Genomic DNA, 18547 nt, shown 5'->3' with positions numbered 1-18547 from the left:
GGTGAACCTGGCGGTTCAAAGCTCCAGCCCCAACACACAGAACAGGGTTCGCTGCTCCCCCAACATGTCCCATCCCATGCGCCTGGCAGCAGGTGTCAATTTCTGTGTCCTCTGATAACACCTCAGTGGAAATCTCATGGACATCTCACACCACCTGCCTCTAGAGGCAAATTAAAATCTCATTTCCGGAGGGGAAAATGCTGAGTTCAGATCCCCGGAGCAGCCCATAAATCCTTAGCCAACGAGGCCTGGGAGAGAGGCCAGGACAGAACACTCCATAATAATGGCAAAAACACCTTCTGTCTGGGAAACATATGGAGGGGCCTTTGTAAGATAACCAGCTCCCCTCCCGAGTTACAGTGCTGATAAGGGGCCTGCCAGCACCATAAACTCTGCCTAGTCAGGAGCATGTCACGTCTGCATTTCAAATGCCTTTGGCCATATTGGGGCTGGGGGGCTGCAACTGGCTCCCAGCCACGTCCCCCCACCCGTGAGCTCCAGAGGGCTCCTCTCTCTTTGGGGCTGATTCTGAGTGGGGTGAATGACCTGCAGTTCCCAAGGCAGACAACACAGCTGCAGCTACACCTATCTCATAGAACTAGAAGGGACCCCAAAAGGTCATCAAGTCCAGCCCCCTGCCTTCACTAGCAGGACCAAGTACTGCCCCAGATCCCCACCTGGCCCCCTTGATGATTGAACTCACAACCCTGGATTTAGCAGGCCAATGCCTCAAACCACTGAGCTATCCCTCCTTCTAAGCGCCGGGGGTCCTGTCTGGGGTGGAGCTGAATCAGGGGCTTTCCAGCCTCTTAGCATTCACCGCCATTGCACCCCTGACTGCAGCAAATTCCTCCTCCACCGTTACAAAAATCACCCTGGGTCCCCAAAGTTCCCTGGCTCCTGGTCGGTTGTGCAGAACAGCAGCTGTCACTCAAGCCCAGCTCCTCAAAGGCACTTCTGAGCGCCGGCTGCCCAGTGCAATCCTCAGCCCCCGGCTCCCTGCACAATGCAGGAGGAGAGTTCGACGCTGGCTGAAGGGTTTGTCCACACAGCGTGTCACTGCGCAGCAAGCGGGAGCGGGAGACATTCACAGCCGGCCTTGCCAGGCATCGCCTTGCCATGCAGACAAACCCTAAGTCAGGACTCTTCAGAAACCAGCGGGGTGGGGAGCTGCCTAAGCTAGCCAGGAGTGACAGGCAGGGAACGTGGTGGGATTAGGCACCAGAGACAGACACCTCCCTCCACCGGGGATCCTGAGCTGAGAGGCCTCAGCCCATCTGCAGACAGACAGACAGAGACCCCGCCGCATAGCCAGTGTTTTAGCGGGTAGGAAGTTCCCCTGGGAAGCGGGCAGGGCCGGCTCCAGGCACCAGCTTGGCAAGCAGGTGCTTGGGGCGGCCACTCCAGAGAGGGGCGGCAGGTCCAGCTATTTGGCGGCAACGGCGGATGGTCCCTCACTCCCGCTCGGAGCGAAGGACCTCCCGCCAAATGGCTGCCGCAGATCCCGATCGCGGCTTTTCTTTTTTGGCTGCTTGGGGCGGCCAAAACCCTGGAGCCAGCCCTGGAAGTGGGACACTGACATTCAACTTCCCGCTGCAGACCAGGGACTTGCACATGTGCTGTCGCACTCGGCTGTGCTGGGGTGGGGGGACACACTCATCTGGAGGGCTCAGGCGTGCTCCGGGCATGCCTAAGCACGGGGCCCCGTTGGTGAGATGGGCAGGGACCTCCAGAGCTAGGGGTGGGGCGGCACCGAGGGTGCTGTGTGCACACCCAATGGTACAGTCAGTGCCGAGAGCAGAACAGTGGGCGCCGAGGGAATTTGGGCAGCTGCTGAGGATGTCAGTAGGGCCCAAATGGTGGATTCAGGCTCCTAAAGCAGCAAGAGGCACCCAGATCCCTTGGAGGATCCGAGCCTTTTCAGGGAAGTCTTGTGACTCCTGTGAGGATGATGGGCTAAGCAGCTGGGTTCCCACGGATGTGTGGGGCCCGGCCATGACCCGGCTTTCCAAGAGGCATCCCAGCTGCACGCCAGCAGTCTGCTCAGTGCCGAGGGGGGCAGGCTCAACGCATTCATTTTCCATGCTTAGCCTTGAACTTTGCACACACCAGCTCCTTATCTGCACAAATGGACAAAAGCAGCCAGACTCCCTGTCCCCCTCCCCCCTTGGCACAAGCCCCAGGCTGTCGGATAACATTGCTCTGAAATGTCAAGGCCTCCCCATGGCAGAACTGCTCTCACAGGTGCCTTGAGGACAGGGCACCAGTCCCAGTCAGCCTGTCGGGCTCTCGCTTTCTCCTTCCAAGTGCCCCGGGCTGCCTCCCTAAGTAAACCTGCCGAGCGTTTCTCAGGAGCCTTGGCAGGGAGCCGGGTGCAAACACAGCAGAGCAACGGCCAGGAATGCGCATTCTCCCTGATGTTTGAACCAGGGAGACAATCAGCGCCTGACCCCCCTGTGCTGGTCCTGGCCATGGCCCGCACACTAAGGGGCAAACTCCTGGGGGGCCCCCAGCTACCAAGACAGCTGCAGAGCTCTGCCGCCGGAAGGGTGGGGCATGGGGGCAGCCCGCTATATAAGATTCTGCCCCGGGCTCTCCCACACCCTCGCACGTTTCCTCCTTGTTACAATGGAACGGGGAGACAGACCTAAGGCGAGGGAGGGGCTGGGTCCCCGATACGTCTCACGCCCTGGGGTGCAGACTTTTTATCCCTCCCAAACCTAGTCCCAGTGCTGGGCTACTCGCCCGCCCGCCCAGGGAGGACAAGCAACTCCCGGGCTTCACTGCGCTCCTGTCTCTCTCTCCACCACACCAGTTCGAAGATGAAATTGTGGACATCTGCCTTCAGCTGCTGGATACAAACCCCAAATTCCTTCGAGACCAAAACCGAGACTGCTCCCGCCGCAATAACCCCGTTTACATTGGCCGGGTCGTGAGCGCCATGGTGAGTCCAGGAAACTTTCGGAGTAGGCCAACAGGCAGCTTTTTATCGGCTGGCTGCTCCGCCCATCCAGTGGCCATTCCTCTCACTCATCCCCAGAGCCCATGTATTCCCGAGCTGCCCCTGGTTAGCCAGCCAGCTACACCCCTGGGTATTATGGGCACCATTAGACAGTGGTGACATTGACCGCTCAGCCCAGCTGACCCGGCTGTGGTCTGTCTCATTCTGTATGTAGGGGCTACCTAGGCACCCCAGCAATTTTTCACATGGTCCGCACAATTGAACCACACTCACCCACAGCAGGGAGTTGTGGGGGTCACAGAGCCACTCAGGTTTGGGGGCCCTGTCAAACATGGGCCTGGGGCAGACTACCCCTTTTGCTCCCTCCTAGTGGCCCTGCCCCCAACTGGCATTACTGCCAATGGTACACACCGTGCAATTGCATAATGTGCATACGGCTGGGGGCGACCACCATTGCAGTGGTAACGGTGAACGTCAAGGGCTGCAAACAGCCAGTGTTAGAGGCAGGTTGATTTTCCTTTGAAGAGGGTGATTGTCTGCAGCTGCCTGGGTGTTGGGAGAGGTCCCTGGGGGATGGGTTAGGAGGCAGAGAGCAGGCAAGGGGAATAAAGGTGAGTGACCACGTGGCTCTCTCTTCCTCTCATGTATAAAATCTCCACCCATCTGTCAACCCATCCACTCATTCTTCTACCTCTATCTATCCCTAAACCCATCCATCCGCCCTTCATTGGTCTGTTCTGTTCATCTACCAGTGCACGCATCTATCCACCACTCCTCCAGTTATGAATCCGTTTCTCCACTGATCTCTGCATCCGGTCCAAACTCACACCCACAGCTTCCCTTCTGACTGGTCTTTTCATGCCCTGTGCTCACCAGGAATCTCATCGGTTGTGTTGCAGGTGAATTGCAATGATGATCAGGGGGTGCTTGCAGGGCGCTGGGACAATAAGTACGAGGATGGGGTGAGCCCCATGTCCTGGATAGGGAGCGTGGACATTCTCAGAAGGTGGAGGAAGTACGGATGCCAGCCAGTCCGATATGGCCAGTGCTGGGTCTTTGCGGCAGTGGCATGTACAGGTGAGGAGACCAGCTGACATTTCCCCCTTCCTCACAGGACTGGATCATTCAGATTCCCACGCGCTCCTCACATTGCAGGGCTCACAGTGACCCAGCTGACACTGGGGTGAGGCAGGAGTAGCTCCGCTGAGGTCCATGGCGTTAGACAAGGGAAACCAGACTTGTTCAGCACAGGTCAGCAGGGGAGAGTCAGCGCCGGGCTGATTTCCTACCAGTTACTCTCTGTGTTAGTCGAATTAGTCAGGAAACTGCAAACATGATAAAAACACCTTGGTTTCTCAGTTACTTCTCTCTCTTGTCCCCCCAGCATGCAGCCCCCCCCCCACCCCAAACAGGGCGCAGCGTCATGTACTACATCAGGGGTTCTCAAACTGGACATTGGGACGCTTAGGGGATCGCGAGGTTATTACGGGGGGGTCACGAGCTGTCAGCCTCCACCCCAGACCCCGCTTTGCCTCCAGCATTTATAATGGTGTTAAATATATAAAAAGTGTTTTTACTTTATAAGGGGGTCACACTCAGATGCTTGCTATGTGAAAGGGGTCACCAGTACAAAAGTTTGAGAACCACTGTACTACATGAATGACAAAGAATAGTTTAAAATAATGTAATTAATCCACAGAGACTGTTGAGAATGTGAATGATTGACAGAAAATTCATTGGCCTTCCCCCATGTGCACCCAGGGACAAAGTCTCATGTCACAGCAGTCTAGATCAAAGGTAACTTTACCAGTGTGAGGGGAGTCAAACTGGTGCAAATCAGAACAGAATCCGGCCTTACATTTTTCAAGACACACATTCAAGACACGCACTTATTTTTCTTGGGGACAAAGTGCCTGAGGGTTTGGCCTTGTTCTCCTGGGTACATAAACAGGAGGAAGAAAATAGCTAAAACATACGTGGACTTCTCAGGCTGGCCCACCCCTACTGGTGGCCTTCAAAACTTTAGAACTACCGATATATTCCGAAGGGTGCCCCGTTTATTGTAAGCAGCAGCTAGGAGATTAAATAAACTGGTTGGATGTTAAATTCTACCTGTTCCTGGAATCCCTTGAAAGCATTTCCCCAGTCTCTTTTGTGCCCTGTTTCTAGTGAAGTATCAGAGCTTGACAGACTGTCAATGTCACTGAACATCCCTTCCACCGGCTGGAGCTCTGGCGCCAGCTCAGAGAGGGGAACAGACGCCGCTTTCAAGCACAAAGCCCCAAATCCTCTTCATGCAGGCAAAGAGGGCGATTCTCAGTCAAAGCTGAAGGCAGAGATGATGTTGTTGATCTAAAGGAAAATCTTTTCCCTGGTGTTTTAGCTCCTGGAAATCAGGAGACCCACGTTTTCTATCCTTGGCTCTGTCACTGGAACGGGTATGATAGAGAATGTGACGATTGCTCCCCAGTCCAGCCCCGCCAGGCACCAGCGCACTGCTGGGAGCACTTGTGTTCTGAGTGTCATGTCGGGGAAGACCTGCTCTGTGCATGGCTAGACAACATGGGGCTTAAGAAGCTATTGGCCACCTGGCACCGTCATTGTTGCCTCCCCTAGAGCATGTATGAAATTTTGGCCAAAAAAAAAAAAAAAATTGGGTTGCTGTGGCCACAACACCTGTCTGTGACATGGTCTCTCTGGGCTTCCACACCGCAGGCTGGGCCCCTGGTAGGACAATGCTTCCCTCCATTGCAGAGGGGTTGTGAGGCTCAGGGAGTGGACAGCACTTGGAGGGCCTGGGATGGAAAGGGATTCCAATAACCAGTCACCAAATGCACCGGGCTTCACCTCTCCCCTTCTCACTTCCTCCCCAGTCCTGAGATGTTTGGGAATACCCACCCGCGTGGTGACCAATTATAACTCCGCCCACGATACCAACAGCAACTTGGTCATTGACCATTACCTAGACGAAATGGGAAACCTGCAGAAGACATCCAAAGACATGATATGGTGAGTAGCATTCACGGCAAGGGACGCTGTGCTTCAGGGTGAAATGCTCATCATAATATCCCGGGCTACATGAATACTGCTCAGTACAGCCTGCCAGGAGCGGGGCTATGCAGGAACGCCGGCCACGTTCTCCCCTCAGTTACAGGCAGATCTCATGCAGGGTTGAGGCCCCCGTAAGATCAGTAATGGCACTTGGCAATGTCCCCCTCAGCAAGCATTGAGCAAGGGGCAGAGGACAGTTTCTGAGTGTCCCTCGCAGACAATGCTGAAAGCTGTGACTCTCTAGGACAGGCCCCTGGACACCTCCTGCGTCAGGGATGCAGACGACATGAGCTTTCAACTCTCTCCCCCCTCTCTTTGCTTTCCTTACAGGAATTACCATTGCTGGGTGGAGTCCTGGATGACCCGGCCTGACCTGCCCCCCGGCTATGATGGATGGCAGGCTTTGGATCCAACTCCTCAGGAGAAGAGCGAAGGTAAGGAGACGCTAGAGGCCGGGGGCCTGATGCCTGCCTGCGAAAGCCATCAGCCCCGCCTGGTTCGGCCCGTAGCCCTCACCGCAGGACCCGTTTTATTCTCTAAGACAGAAAAATAGCGCACTAGCCCTGCTCCCAACCTAGGTTGTGGGGCCCCCTGGTCTCCAGCAGCCAGGGCCGCCGAGAGCGGGTTCGGGCCCCCCAGCAAGGGTGGACTGGCTAAACAGGGCCGACGAGGGGGTGGGGAAGCCGGGCCTGGAATTTTTTCGGGCCCCCCAGCAAGGGTGGACTGGCTAAACAGGGCCAACGAGGGGGGGGGGCAAGCAGGCCCAGAATTTTTTCAGGCCCCCCAGCAAGGGCGAACCGGCTAAACAGGGCCGACGAGAGGGGGGGAAGCCGGGCCCCGAGCCCCCTTCTGGACCGCCAGGCCCCAGTAATTTGTACCGGCTTCCCCCACCCCTCGTTGCCCCTGAAGGCAGCGTAATGCTCAGGACTTTCCCCAGCCTTGGCAGGGGTTCACGGGGCTTGCTTGCCCTCTCGCGGTCTTCTGCTGCAGCCCTAGGAGAGCGTCCCCCTGCCCTCTCCTGGCCCTTCAGCCCCTGGCGGAGCTGGGTCCTTGTTTATATTCCCCCAGATGGGAACCGTCAGAGCCACTCACTTGATGCTGCGCAGCTGGGTCGGATGATTCCCAGCACTTGCCTGCCGGGCTCGTCTCCAGAACAGAGCTGGCCGCTCCCCAGCCCTCCCGGCTTTTAAAGGGCAGGCTGCCCCGTTACGGAGGCCAATTCCTGAGTGCTCACTTCAGTCCAGTCCAGATGGCGTATGGCACGCGCCCACCATCCAAGATCCTGACTGGCGCGGCTCACCCAGGCCGCATTCCCATGCGCACGGACCGTGCTTGCTAAACGCGGAAGACTAATGCAGAGTCCTTTCTCCCCAGGGGCATACTGCTGCGGGCCAGCTCCAGTCAAAGCCATCAAGGAAGGTGAACTGAGGCTGAAAAAATACGACATCCCGTTTGTCTTTGCGGAGGTCAACGCGGACATGGTTTATTGGGTGCTGCAGAAGGATGGCTCCAGAAAGAAGACCATCCACTCTTCTATCGTAGGAAAGAACATGAGCACAAAAAGCGTGGGCAAAGACGCCAGAGAAGACATTACCCACAACTACAAGTATCCCGAGGGTATGTGCTGCTTGTCGGACAGGTGCCAGCTGGTGTTCATTTCTTCTGCCGCTTTGTGGGCAGGAACCATGCTGGTTCCCACTGAGCTCATAGGATCAGAGACATATGGGACTGGAAGGGACCTCAACGGGTCCTGATGAAATAGAGGTAGAAAGGAAGGGCAAAGCAGATGCAGCTTGGGGAGGTCTGGCCACTGCCCAGTGAGAGAAAAGCCAAGTGCTGGGGGATAAATGGGGAGAACTCAGGATTGGACAAGAATCATCTAATTAATAAAGCATCTGATTGGTCGAGCTGCAGGGGTCTCATTCAGGACGGTTGTGGGGAGAAGGGCAAAGGCCGCTGGGGCTCCTGTGTTGACCTACCTGGTAACAATAATCTTTTCACGCACTGCAGGATCCGACCAAGAAAGGGAAGTGTTTGCAAAAGCAGAACTCCAGAAAAGTGACCTGACTGAGGAGGAGAAGGGCGTGAGCATCAAGATCAAGGTGTCCGAGGGCATGAACAATGGCTGCGATTTTGACGTCTTCGCGGTCCTCAGCAACAACACCGAGACCGAACGGCTGTGCAGGCTCATGTTCTGTGCCCGAACTGCCAGTTACAGTGGAGTCATGGGCCCTGAGTGTGGGATGAAGGATCTTCTGAATGTCGTTCTCCTACCCCATGCAGGTAAGAGACCGGCTCTGGGAATGATGCTGGAAATAAAGCAGGGAGAACGGAGCGGAGAAAATACTCTACTTCCTGGACCAGCCGAGCTCTTTTAAACCCAGTGGCAGCGTAGTGATTTATACCAGCTGAATATGCGGCCCTCTGTAGCTGTCCATCCCTCGCTGTATGTATTGCAAAGCACGGCACAGCTCAGCATCCTGTGTGTACCCTACGGCCGGATCTGAGACAATAGGGGAGATCGCAGACAAACGTTGTAGAGTGTTTTCTCCATTGTGGTAGAACTGGCATTCTGCCGAGCTCATTCTCAAACAGTATTTGGTACTGTGGAGAGGGCAGTGTCTGTATGGTACAGAGGGACTGACTTTGAAATCAGTGCACAGAATGGCGCATGTCTACCTAGGAGTTTAGCTGCTCAGCACCAGGGCATCGAAGAACCTTGGAAGACTTAATGTTTGTGTTTTCAATGAAGATCTAATGATTGAAACCCTTGTTACTCCCCCTGCCCAGCTGTTCGGGTTTTCCATTGATCAGTATTCTGGGAAAGCCAAGTCAAATGAGTGAGTTTTGTACTTGGACCTGAAGGTGACGAGACTGTGCTCTGGGAAGGCCGGGACTGTCCGGTGGCAGGCGAGCTGCCAAGGCAGCTTTGCCCTCATGCTCACCCATTTTCTTCTTGTGGCTGGCAGTGCCTTTGTCTCAGCAGAGCGTAGCGCTGATGGGCAGTCTAGGGCAGAAATGCTATCTAAGAATACACTGCCAGGAAGAAGCTTGCCAGTAGCGTGACAGCTGTATCATCCCTTTTCTAGGACATCATAGGCCAGAAGAACCTCACAGCCAGATCTAACCTGGCTGTCATCCCAACCGCTAAGTTTATATGCAAACTTTTGCATACAATTTGCACCCACAAATGGGATTTGTGGGTGCAAATCAAGCAGGCATCACGTTGCATGGACAAAATCCAATAATCTAGATGGCACCCACTCATGCCATCTGTTTATGCAAATTCTGGTTTTAGCTTGTTCAAAGTTGGAGCCCGTTTTTGACAATTTGGCCCAACATATTGTGGTTATTGACTGCTGAGACTCCAATCAACTCCGATTAACACAACCCTCATTCCAGACTGGCACTTGGCATTGAATTGCTAAACGAGCTGTGAGCTGAGGACAATTTTCATTCTGAACATCAGGTTCCCGCTTTTTCAGTTTGTGCCACAGTCGTGTGCGCGTCTACAGATGTTATTTTACTTAATTCAATTATATAGCAAGCCGCCTGGGTCATCGGATCATACAAACTATGGGCTGGCGCAGTGCAAGAATTCAGTGTTTGTGTTTAATCCCGTAAATAATAAAGGTGCCAAACATACCTTGGAGGCAAACTACCAAGATAATAGCACCTTGAGGCTGTTATTTCCTCTGGGCCGGCTCCCAGCTGAGACACGTAGGTTGTGTTTATCCTGGTAGGCAGCCGCCAAGCTGCATTAGCCACTTTCACTATTGCCCGGAGAGGATTTTGAAATGGCGGTGCGGCAGCCTGCCTCTACGTGCAAGCCCCCATGCAGGCGGGTTATTTGATAGGCTCCGGCTCTCTGGGCTTCTGCTCTATGGCCCATGCAGCTTTCAGTGCTTTTCTGCTATTTATTGATTGTTGTGGATGTGTAATCTTTGATGAAAGGATAAAGAACGTTATTCAGGTAGCAGGGCCGGAAATGGATTTGGAGATGGGCCAAAGCAGCGTCTGACTCTCTCCAAATGAGTTGGGCTTATCCGCATTGATCTCTCTTTCTAGGTCTTTATCGCTTTCATCTGTCCCCTCTCAGAGGAGTTTCTCTCTCACTATTTCTGCATTCTATTTTCTCTCTCATTAATACATTTTTATTTTGAAAATTCTGACTCAAGCTGCTCCACTCATTGGTATAACCAGGTGTTCCCAAACCCATTTACAAATGCATGAAGTGTTAAGCCAGGTTTTATGGCTCCCAGGCCCATCTGGACCTGGGTTTTACAGCCCTGGACCCACGCTCAGCTGCTAGAAACCCTCTTAGTGCAGACACAGCTTAAACCAGCAAAAAAGTGATTTTGCCAATTCCTCAAGTGAAATCATCTATATTGCCGGGGATTTCACAACCTTTCTAGATAGGACGGCTAAACACCAGAATAGATTTATAGCGCGAAAGTTTTTCCTGGAATGTTAAGCTCTGGAATAGTCTACCAAGGGAGGCTGTAGAATCCCCATCACTGGTGGTTTTTAAGAACTGGTGGGACAAACACCTGTCAGGGATAGTCTAGGTTTACTTAATCCTGCCTCCGTGTGGGGCCGGGAGTAGATGACTTCTTGAGGTTCCTTCCAGGCCTCCATTTCTATGGTGTAAATTGGGAGTAACTGCACCTAGGTCAAAGAGTTACAGCAGGGTGAGATCAGAATCAGTCCCTTTGGTGATGTAGCTGCCTCTGGAGTGGAACGCAGCAGCTGTTGAACAACGCACAACAATGCTACCCAGTGGTAAAGGACAGGACGTGAAGAAGACCTGAAGCATCCATTTGAACGTGTGCAGTGAGTCCAACAGGGAGCCTTTATTCAAACTGGCATTTAGCCAGGATAGGTGGTGCTCACTCCTCGACTCTGACAAGAAATGCAAGAAGTTCTTTAAAGGGGACAGCTTATCAAGACCTCAGTTTTACATCTGGTCTAAATTCCATCAAAGGATAGATGCCTTTTAGATTAAACAAACTAATTGCAGGAAGGTTAGCATAAGGTTTCTCTTTTAAAAGGTTTCTGCTCTATCTAAAATGCTAAACTAACACAGCTCAATAGAGAACAGAACATGCCGTATCAACGTGCATTTGGATTTCCCTTTCCTCACAGGGCATGTTTGCTAAACCTCTTATCCTTTTTCTCTTGCGCTGCTCTGCTCTCCTTCCCTGAGTGTAAAAAAGATCAGAAAGAGGTCTTTAACCTGGAAAGTGCTTTTGAATCCTTCTGGACGAAAGACTCCATAGATGAGGAATTTGCTATTTCACAACAGACACTGAGGCCTGAGCTGACGTACAGGTCGCCGGTGTTGGCCAGAGTAGACAGGCCTAGAGGATCATGCCCAGAATCCAGCTCTCCTGAGCACCAGTGCTCCGCTTTCGCCAATACTCCATGCTGCCTCCTGCCACCCAATGCCCTGTGGGGACCAGGGCTCCACGGCTGTTAGGGTTTTGCAACTTCTCTCCAGCTCCCAGTGTTGCTGCTGGAGCTGAGCAAAGGAGACTGGCAGCCCGGCGTGCCCAAAGCCTGCCCCCATTAGCGAGGCAGCTCCGCAGGGCTGGTTCTTGTGGTAGCAGTTGGCCCGAGCACTGCTGTGTCGCTGCGGTTACGCCGCCCTCCCCTGCCCCGACGTTGCCTGTCTGTGGCATTCATCGGCAGAGCTCCATGTGGTGTCAGTGAAACCCAAAGGGGCGAGGGGCGACTCATGCCCAGGCTGCCCTCCCATCAGCACTCTCGCTGGGGGAGCCCCGAATTCCAGTCACGGGATTAAGAGACCATTCAGCATCTCCCTGCTATCGCACAGCAAGGTCACTGAGCAACCCCATCAGCTCCCCCTCCGAGGGGCCTCAACCTGCCCTAACACCGCAGGGAACCGTTGCATTTGCTTGCAGCTTTATCGGGCTGGCCAGAAGCAGCCCGCGGACCCAGAACTGGGTCAGCACCAACAGAACCAGCGGGGCTCACAGGCCCTACACACCTCTGTCTATAGCCTTCCAGAGACTAGGGATTTGTCTGGAAAATGCCAGCAGTGTAGGGGTTAACAGCAGCTGAATGTGAATCCCTGTTTAGTGGTGGAAGTTATGCATGAAGATTAGAGTCACAAACCAGGCCTGTATCTCATCAGATAACAGGACTCATTCCTCTGTTTGCAATCACTTCCACGGTGCCCCTACACTGAAAGCACCCCACACCCAAGATCTGGGGGCCCTGGGCTGCTGGCGTAGCTTGTTCTACTGCATGGTTCTTGAAGCAGACACTCAGCATCATCCCTTGCTATACCAGTGCTACTCCTGCCTGCTCCAGGCTTCCCAAGGCCAGCTGCCCTGGGCACAACCCCTTTGGATTTCCAGTTCCTCTCCTCAGCCTTCCTGCCAAGGTACTGCCATCAGACTTTGCCACTGTCTCTGGGGACAATCCCAACCCTGGAAAACCAGACATTGCACCACGCTCAGAGCCAGGGTGGGGGGGCGGCTCCTCCCACTGACGTGTGTCTGTGGCACCTGCTTGTGCCAGACCTGAAATCGCCCCCTTTTCTCTGTCATTTCCATCCCTGACTGCAACAGCTGCAGGGAGACAGCCGGCCCCAGACTAGGCGATGGCCCAGCCCCCAGCTCAGTGATCCGTGGGCACCAGGAAGCCAGAGGAAGTTGGGCTTCAGGGGGACACTAATCCGGATCTTTTTCACCTTTCTCTCCAGAAAAGACGGTGCCCCTGCGTATTCTGTATGAGAAGTACGGCAGATGCCTGACCCAAGACAACATGATCAAGCTGGTGGCCCTCCTGTCTGAGTACCAGACGGGAGATATCGTCCTGGGGGTCCGAGACATCTACATAAAGAACCCGGACATTAAGATTAGGGTAAGGGCTTCAGCATGTCCCCGTCCTGGCACTGCTGAGCACGGGTCCAGTCCCTGCCCAGCTCCGCAGACGTGGAGGGGACTGGGACACATTCGCAGCCCAGTATCCTTGGTGTTAGCCAGGCACAACAATGGAAGAGATGCAGCTTGCAGCATACGCGCCCCCCCCAGTGCCTGGTATTGAACTGACATCCCTGCAATCAGCCGCGGGAACCAGCCTGGCTCTGCTGCTGCCCTGGGAGAGCGCCTGCCTCTGGCAGCCCTGCCCTGGTGCCTGTGTCCCAGTGCACACGGGAGTTCGATGCAGTGCCAAGTCAGAACTGAAAAGCATCAGCACCTCCCTGGGCCCCAATCCTGAGACCGAACTGCCAGCCCCTTCCCACGGCTCCCCGCGCCCAGTGCGGCCCGTTTCACCTCACGCAGCACCGGAAAGGAGAGGGAGACCCAGCAGCCTCCCGCTCTCCCCCAGGACCCTCTGATGGACTATTGGCTGAGCGGCTCCCATGCAACGCAAGGGGGCTTCAGCCCGCCGAGGGGACACTGCAGCGTTGCTGAGCAATTCAGGGTACGGCCCCATGGTGTGGGAGGAGGTCAGGTGCCAGCTGTGAGGGCAGAGAGGAGAGACCGGAGCTGAGGGGAGCAGGCTGGCATGGGCAGCGCTGTGAGGCGTTTGCAGCAGGGAGGTTCTTGCGGCTGTCAGACGGGCAGGGTGCATTGCCACAGCTCTTGGTGACACACACACAGCCAGTAAGCGCAGAGCCAAACCAGGCCATGGGGCCAGGAGCCGCAGTAACTGGCTTTGTCTCACTAGAATCAATGAAGCAACTAATGCAGACACGGCCTGCCGTGCGTGGTGCTGCTTCACGGCTTCACTCCGGGCGAGGGGCGTGTGTGTGTCTGGAGTGTTATACACTCAGTCAACTGGTCAACATTAACTAGAGCAATGGAAGGGAGCGTATCTGCACACACACACACACACACGTGCACACGTACACGCACGCGCACACACAGTACACACACACATACGCACACACGTACACACATACACGTACTCTCTCTCTCTCTCTCTCATGGCAAAAGGGACTTCACTGAGGATCCAACTGGTTTCTTTTCAAAACAGGTTTTAGGGGAGCCAATGCAGCAGCGGAAGCTGGTGGCAGAGCTCACCCTGCCTAACCCCCTCTCGACCCCTCTGTGCGGCTGCGTGTTCACCCTGGAGGGGGCTGGTCTGACCGAAGGACTGAAGACCCAGGAGCTGTAGGTGTTTTCTACTCCCACTGCGGGGTTGGGCTGCTGTGGGGGGTCAGGGGCCAAGTTTGACTTTCGAGACTCGGTGAGAACTTTGCACAGGGAAGGCGCTTGCCCCTCCTCCAGTCCCACCTCAGCCAGGGGGCTGCTGGGGGGACGTGAACTCTGTGAGAGATTGCAGCTGCTCCTGCCCCAGTGACAGTCACTGAAGGGACTGGCGGAGGAGGGCTGGCGGGGGAAGCTCAGAGCATCCCCAGACCAGCCGCCCCCAGCAGGGAATAGCGGAGGAATACAGGCCCAGCAGAAATAGCCGTACGGAACGGTCTGGGGGCATTTGGCTGCAAGTATCCTGAGAGTCGATTTGCTGCAGTTCACTGAGGACGCTCAGTGTCATCTCCGATATTAAAGGGAAAACTCCCCCCCACCCCCAAACAGTTTGTTTTGCTGCTCCCCAAGGATCTCCCCTCAGGCTGGTGCTGCCTCTGAGGACCAAAGGGACAGGCCTGTCCGGTGTCCCCGAGGCTCTAAGGAGATGGGCTCCCGACAGGGCCACGCATGGGTCTGGCAAAGGTACTTGCTAGTGACCGAGTGACGCTGGCGGGTGGTGCTGGGGTTTGCTGATTTTACCTATGCCCCCCACAGTGCCAGCCCCGTTGAGCCGGGGCAGGAGGCGAAGGTCAGGGTGGACTTGACCCCCCAGCTGTCCGGCCTGCACAAGCTCGTGGTGAATTTCGAGAGCGACAAGCTGAAGGGAGTGAAGGGCTATCGCAACGTGATCGTTGCCCCGCTGCCCAAATGAAGCCGCCGGACCCGTGCTCGCCTGGCCCTGCCGACGCCGACATGAGCCTCTTCTCAAGAACTAACGACGATTCCCACAGAGACCAGAGACCTCGCCTCGCCCTGCACAGCCAGTCCCAAACGCTGGGCGCCTCCGCCATTCGCTGGGTTCAAAAGGACTTCCCTGACCTCAGCGGCAGCCATTGACCAGACCAGCTCCTGGAGCTGGCCGCTCCTGCCAGAAGCGCCTGGTGCAGCCCCCAGACCCCGCGCGTCGGACACTTCCCCAGTCGGCCACGGTCAGACAGCAAGGACCAAATCAGTCCAAGCTGACACCCCAGTCCCATGCAGGGTGACCAGACAGCAAATGTGAAAAATCGGGACAGGGGTGGGGGGTAATAGGAGCCTATATAAGAAAAACACCCAAAAATCGGGCCTGTCCCTATAAAATCAGGACAGCTGGTCACCCTAGTCCCAGGCCTCCTCACACACATTTGATGGACCTCTCAGCAGCATTACCAATGGCCCCCTCAGCTGAGCGGGATGAGTCCAGATTGAATCATAGAATCATGGAATCTCGGGGTTGGGAGGGACCTCAGGAGGTATCTAGTCCAACCCCCTGCTCAAAGCAGGGCCAATCCCCAACTAAATCATCCCAGCCAGGGCTTTGTCAAGCCGGGCCTTAAAAACCTCCAAAGAAGGAGATTCCACCACCTCCCTAGGTAACCCATTCCAGTGCTTCACCACCCTCCTAGTGACATAGTGTTTCCTTATATCCAACCTAGATGCAGTCCCCCACTGCAACTTGAGACCATTGCTCCTTGTTCTGTCATCCGCCACCACTGAGAACAGTCTAGATCCATCCTCTTTGGAACCCCCCTTCAGGTAGTTGAAAGCAGCTATCAAATCCCCCCTCACTCTTCTCTTCTGCAGACTAAACAACCCCAGTTCCCTCAGCCTCTCCTCATAAGTCATGTGCTCCAGACCCCTAATCATTTTTGTTGCCCTGCCCTGCCCTGGAGAGGATATGATCAATCTACACCAAAGCAGGACTCCACTCCCTGTCCTCTGCCATGCCCACCTGCAGGATCTGCCTCTCCTTGGAGGCGGCATTTACGGATAGGCTGGGATCCTCTCAATGCACCAGGCCCATCTAGAGTGCAGAGGCCATACTGCAGAGAACGCAGGGCTCCTCTTCCTTGCAGGTTACCCCCCATGTCCCACAGGCAGGTGTCACGCCCTTAGTGACGCCTGTATTTTTAGGGCTGGGTGTTAGGGTGGCCTAGAAGCTCTCTCTGAACCTCCACCTCCATGTGTTGTTTGTGTTTATGCGACATACACACAGATGTGGCGTGTCCACCTGCCAGATGTGCTTGTGGGTTTTGTTCACACAGCCAACGCACGTCCTAGGCTCCCAAGCACAGCTTCAGCGACTTGCTTTGAAAACGTGGCCCTCAGAGCCTTTGTGACCTCAAGTCACCTTCCACCTCTGCTCAGTTCCCAGCTGTTTTAGCAAAGCCTTGGCCGTCTGCCCCTGCCTCCCAGCAGCCCAGGCGGGGCCAAAGGAAACGGCTTTAGACAATCGGCAATCCCCCTAGACTCTCTCTGTGCATGTCTCAGCTGTCTGGGGTGCACTGTATTCTGATCGGTGCAGGGGCACTTGGAGAACAGAGTGGAAACCTCTGGCGAAAAGAGCGAGGAAATGAACAAAGCAGCCGGGCGATTTTGGCTTGGCAGGGCAGTCAGACTCATCTGAACTCCTGCTGCCGTAAAGCACGAGGGGGCAGATGGGTGACTTAACCGACGGGTCACGGCACCTTCCAGAGGCCCGGTCCGGAGTTCCCACCGAGGCTCACGGAAGGGTTCAGCATCATGCAGGATCAGGCCCTGTATACGTGAACCTCTCCACGCCACCTAGCCCAACGTGCTAAACAGTCACTTCCCTCCCCCAACCCCCCAATGAATCCCTTCACCCGAACCTGCAATGAATCCCCCCAACCCCAAATAGATTCCTTCCCCCAAACCTCCAATAAATCCCCCCAACCCCCAACAGATCCCTTCCCTCCACCCCCCAATGAATCCCTTCTCCCGAACCCCCAATGAATCCCTCCATCCCTGCAGAAGAAAAGGCACCTTGGAGGGCAGGGGGTTATTGTGAAAGGAGCATCTCCTTGCTGTGGCAGGCACCTGGGCCTTGGCAGCAGTCCCCACGGGAATGGCTGGGGGGCACCTGGCACATCTCACGGTCCTGGTGGCGTACCGCCATGGGACATGTCCACTACATCATTCAGCAGGGAAGCGGTTAATAAAAATTGGCTTCGCCTCCAGATGTGGGGAACATGAGCTGATGATTCTCGCTGTGGCCGCTTACATTTGTAATGGGGTGTGGGAAGCGTTAACCCTTCCCAGTCCTGGGGCATTCCTAGCAGCCCTACCTGGCATCTATGCAAATCAGGAGGCATTTTAACAGGTCTGGAAAGTTTGCAGTTTCAAAACCACCACTTCTTCTAGAACTAGACACCAAGTAGAAACCTCTCCTTTCCCCCAGCTTTACATACTCGACTGGGAAGCTGAGCAGAATTGATAAACTAACCCGCAGGAAGACAGACACTTTTATAACAGGATTGCACGGGGTCAGCATTATTTTGTACCAGTTCTCAGTGCCGGGAAAGTGCTTTTGAAACCAGCGAGGTGGAAAAAGGATTGTATAATGTGAGCAACAGTGTGTTTGTTTTCAATGCCTATTCTATGTAACCTCTCCTGTACAGAGAGGGTAGTGTATGCGCTTTTCTAACCGTTTCTACTAATGTCACGGCAAACCCTGCATGCCGAGGACTGGACATGACACTGACATGAATTCACTCTGTAAGCACAGAATAAAGAGTTTATTTTTCACTTTCAAAATCCGACTTGCTCGTTCTCAGCCTCCTGCGCCTCGGGGGGCTCCCAGTAATCTCTCTGTCTGTCTTACAGCCGGCTGGGAGCAGGGGGGTTTTTCCACTAAATTAATATGAAATTGCGTTTTCTGGCCTCCCTAGGGGAATTAATGCCCCCAGTAAAATGCTGGGTCAATGGATTTTTTTTCTATGTCAATTCATGCAGGAATCCAAACAAGCCACTCTCTGATTCCCCTCTAAATAGCTCTCTCCCTGTTTCTATAGCCGCAAAGCCAATACATTCAATGGCAAAAGACTACACTGACAGAGAGTCTCAGTTGCTTGGTAGTCAGTCATCCCCTTGCAGAACGCTGAATTGAGCAAATCTCAAACTTTGGAAAACCAGGAAGTGCAGAGTTAAGGTTGCCCATGCAACCTTAACTCTGCCCCCCTTCAGCTATGCCCCAACACGTCCCAGTAACACACATACTGGTATTCTGCCCACCCCACAGGTGCTGAAATATACAAGCTCCTCACCTCCTTCTACACCACATTCAGCCCTCCCCAGGATTCCATCAAACATTATTGAAGGACAAAGGGGTGGGGGGTTGGGAAGGTTGCTCACACCAGTTTCCCTCCCTTCCTCGGGAGCTGGCAGCAGCCAATGAGGATTGCTGGTGTACACGCCAGGTGCAGTCAGGGGGTTAGGTGTGCCGACACTAAACAGCGGAGGCAAGAGCTGG

At 54.6% G+C, this 18547-nt stretch overlaps 1 protein-coding gene across 1 annotated transcript in view; it reads left to right on the top strand.

The window, feature by feature from the left end:
- The window catches only part of TGM2 (transglutaminase 2), a 33829-nt gene extending 18730 nt beyond the window's left edge, over window positions 1-15099 (top strand). Inside the window, exons 5-13 of the mRNA XM_034787187.1 lie at window positions 2816-2944; window positions 3862-4039; window positions 5836-5971; window positions 6344-6447; window positions 7388-7630; window positions 8024-8296; window positions 12744-12904; window positions 14024-14160; window positions 14794-15099. Coding sequence (XP_034643078.1) covers window positions 2816-2944; window positions 3862-4039; window positions 5836-5971; window positions 6344-6447; window positions 7388-7630; window positions 8024-8296; window positions 12744-12904; window positions 14024-14160; window positions 14794-14950 — 1518 coding nt within the window. The 3' untranslated portion in view covers window positions 14951-15099. The remainder of the gene's footprint in view (window positions 1-2815; window positions 2945-3861; window positions 4040-5835; window positions 5972-6343; window positions 6448-7387; window positions 7631-8023; window positions 8297-12743; window positions 12905-14023; window positions 14161-14793) is intronic.
- Window positions 15100-18547: the final 3448 nt, after the last annotated feature.

This window comes from Trachemys scripta, chromosome 12 (assembly GCF_013100865.1).
Source record: "Trachemys scripta elegans isolate TJP31775 chromosome 12, CAS_Tse_1.0, whole genome shotgun sequence".
Classification (NCBI taxonomy): domain Eukaryota; kingdom Metazoa; phylum Chordata; order Testudines; family Emydidae; genus Trachemys; species Trachemys scripta.
This window is presented reverse-complemented; position numbering and strand designations above follow the sequence as displayed.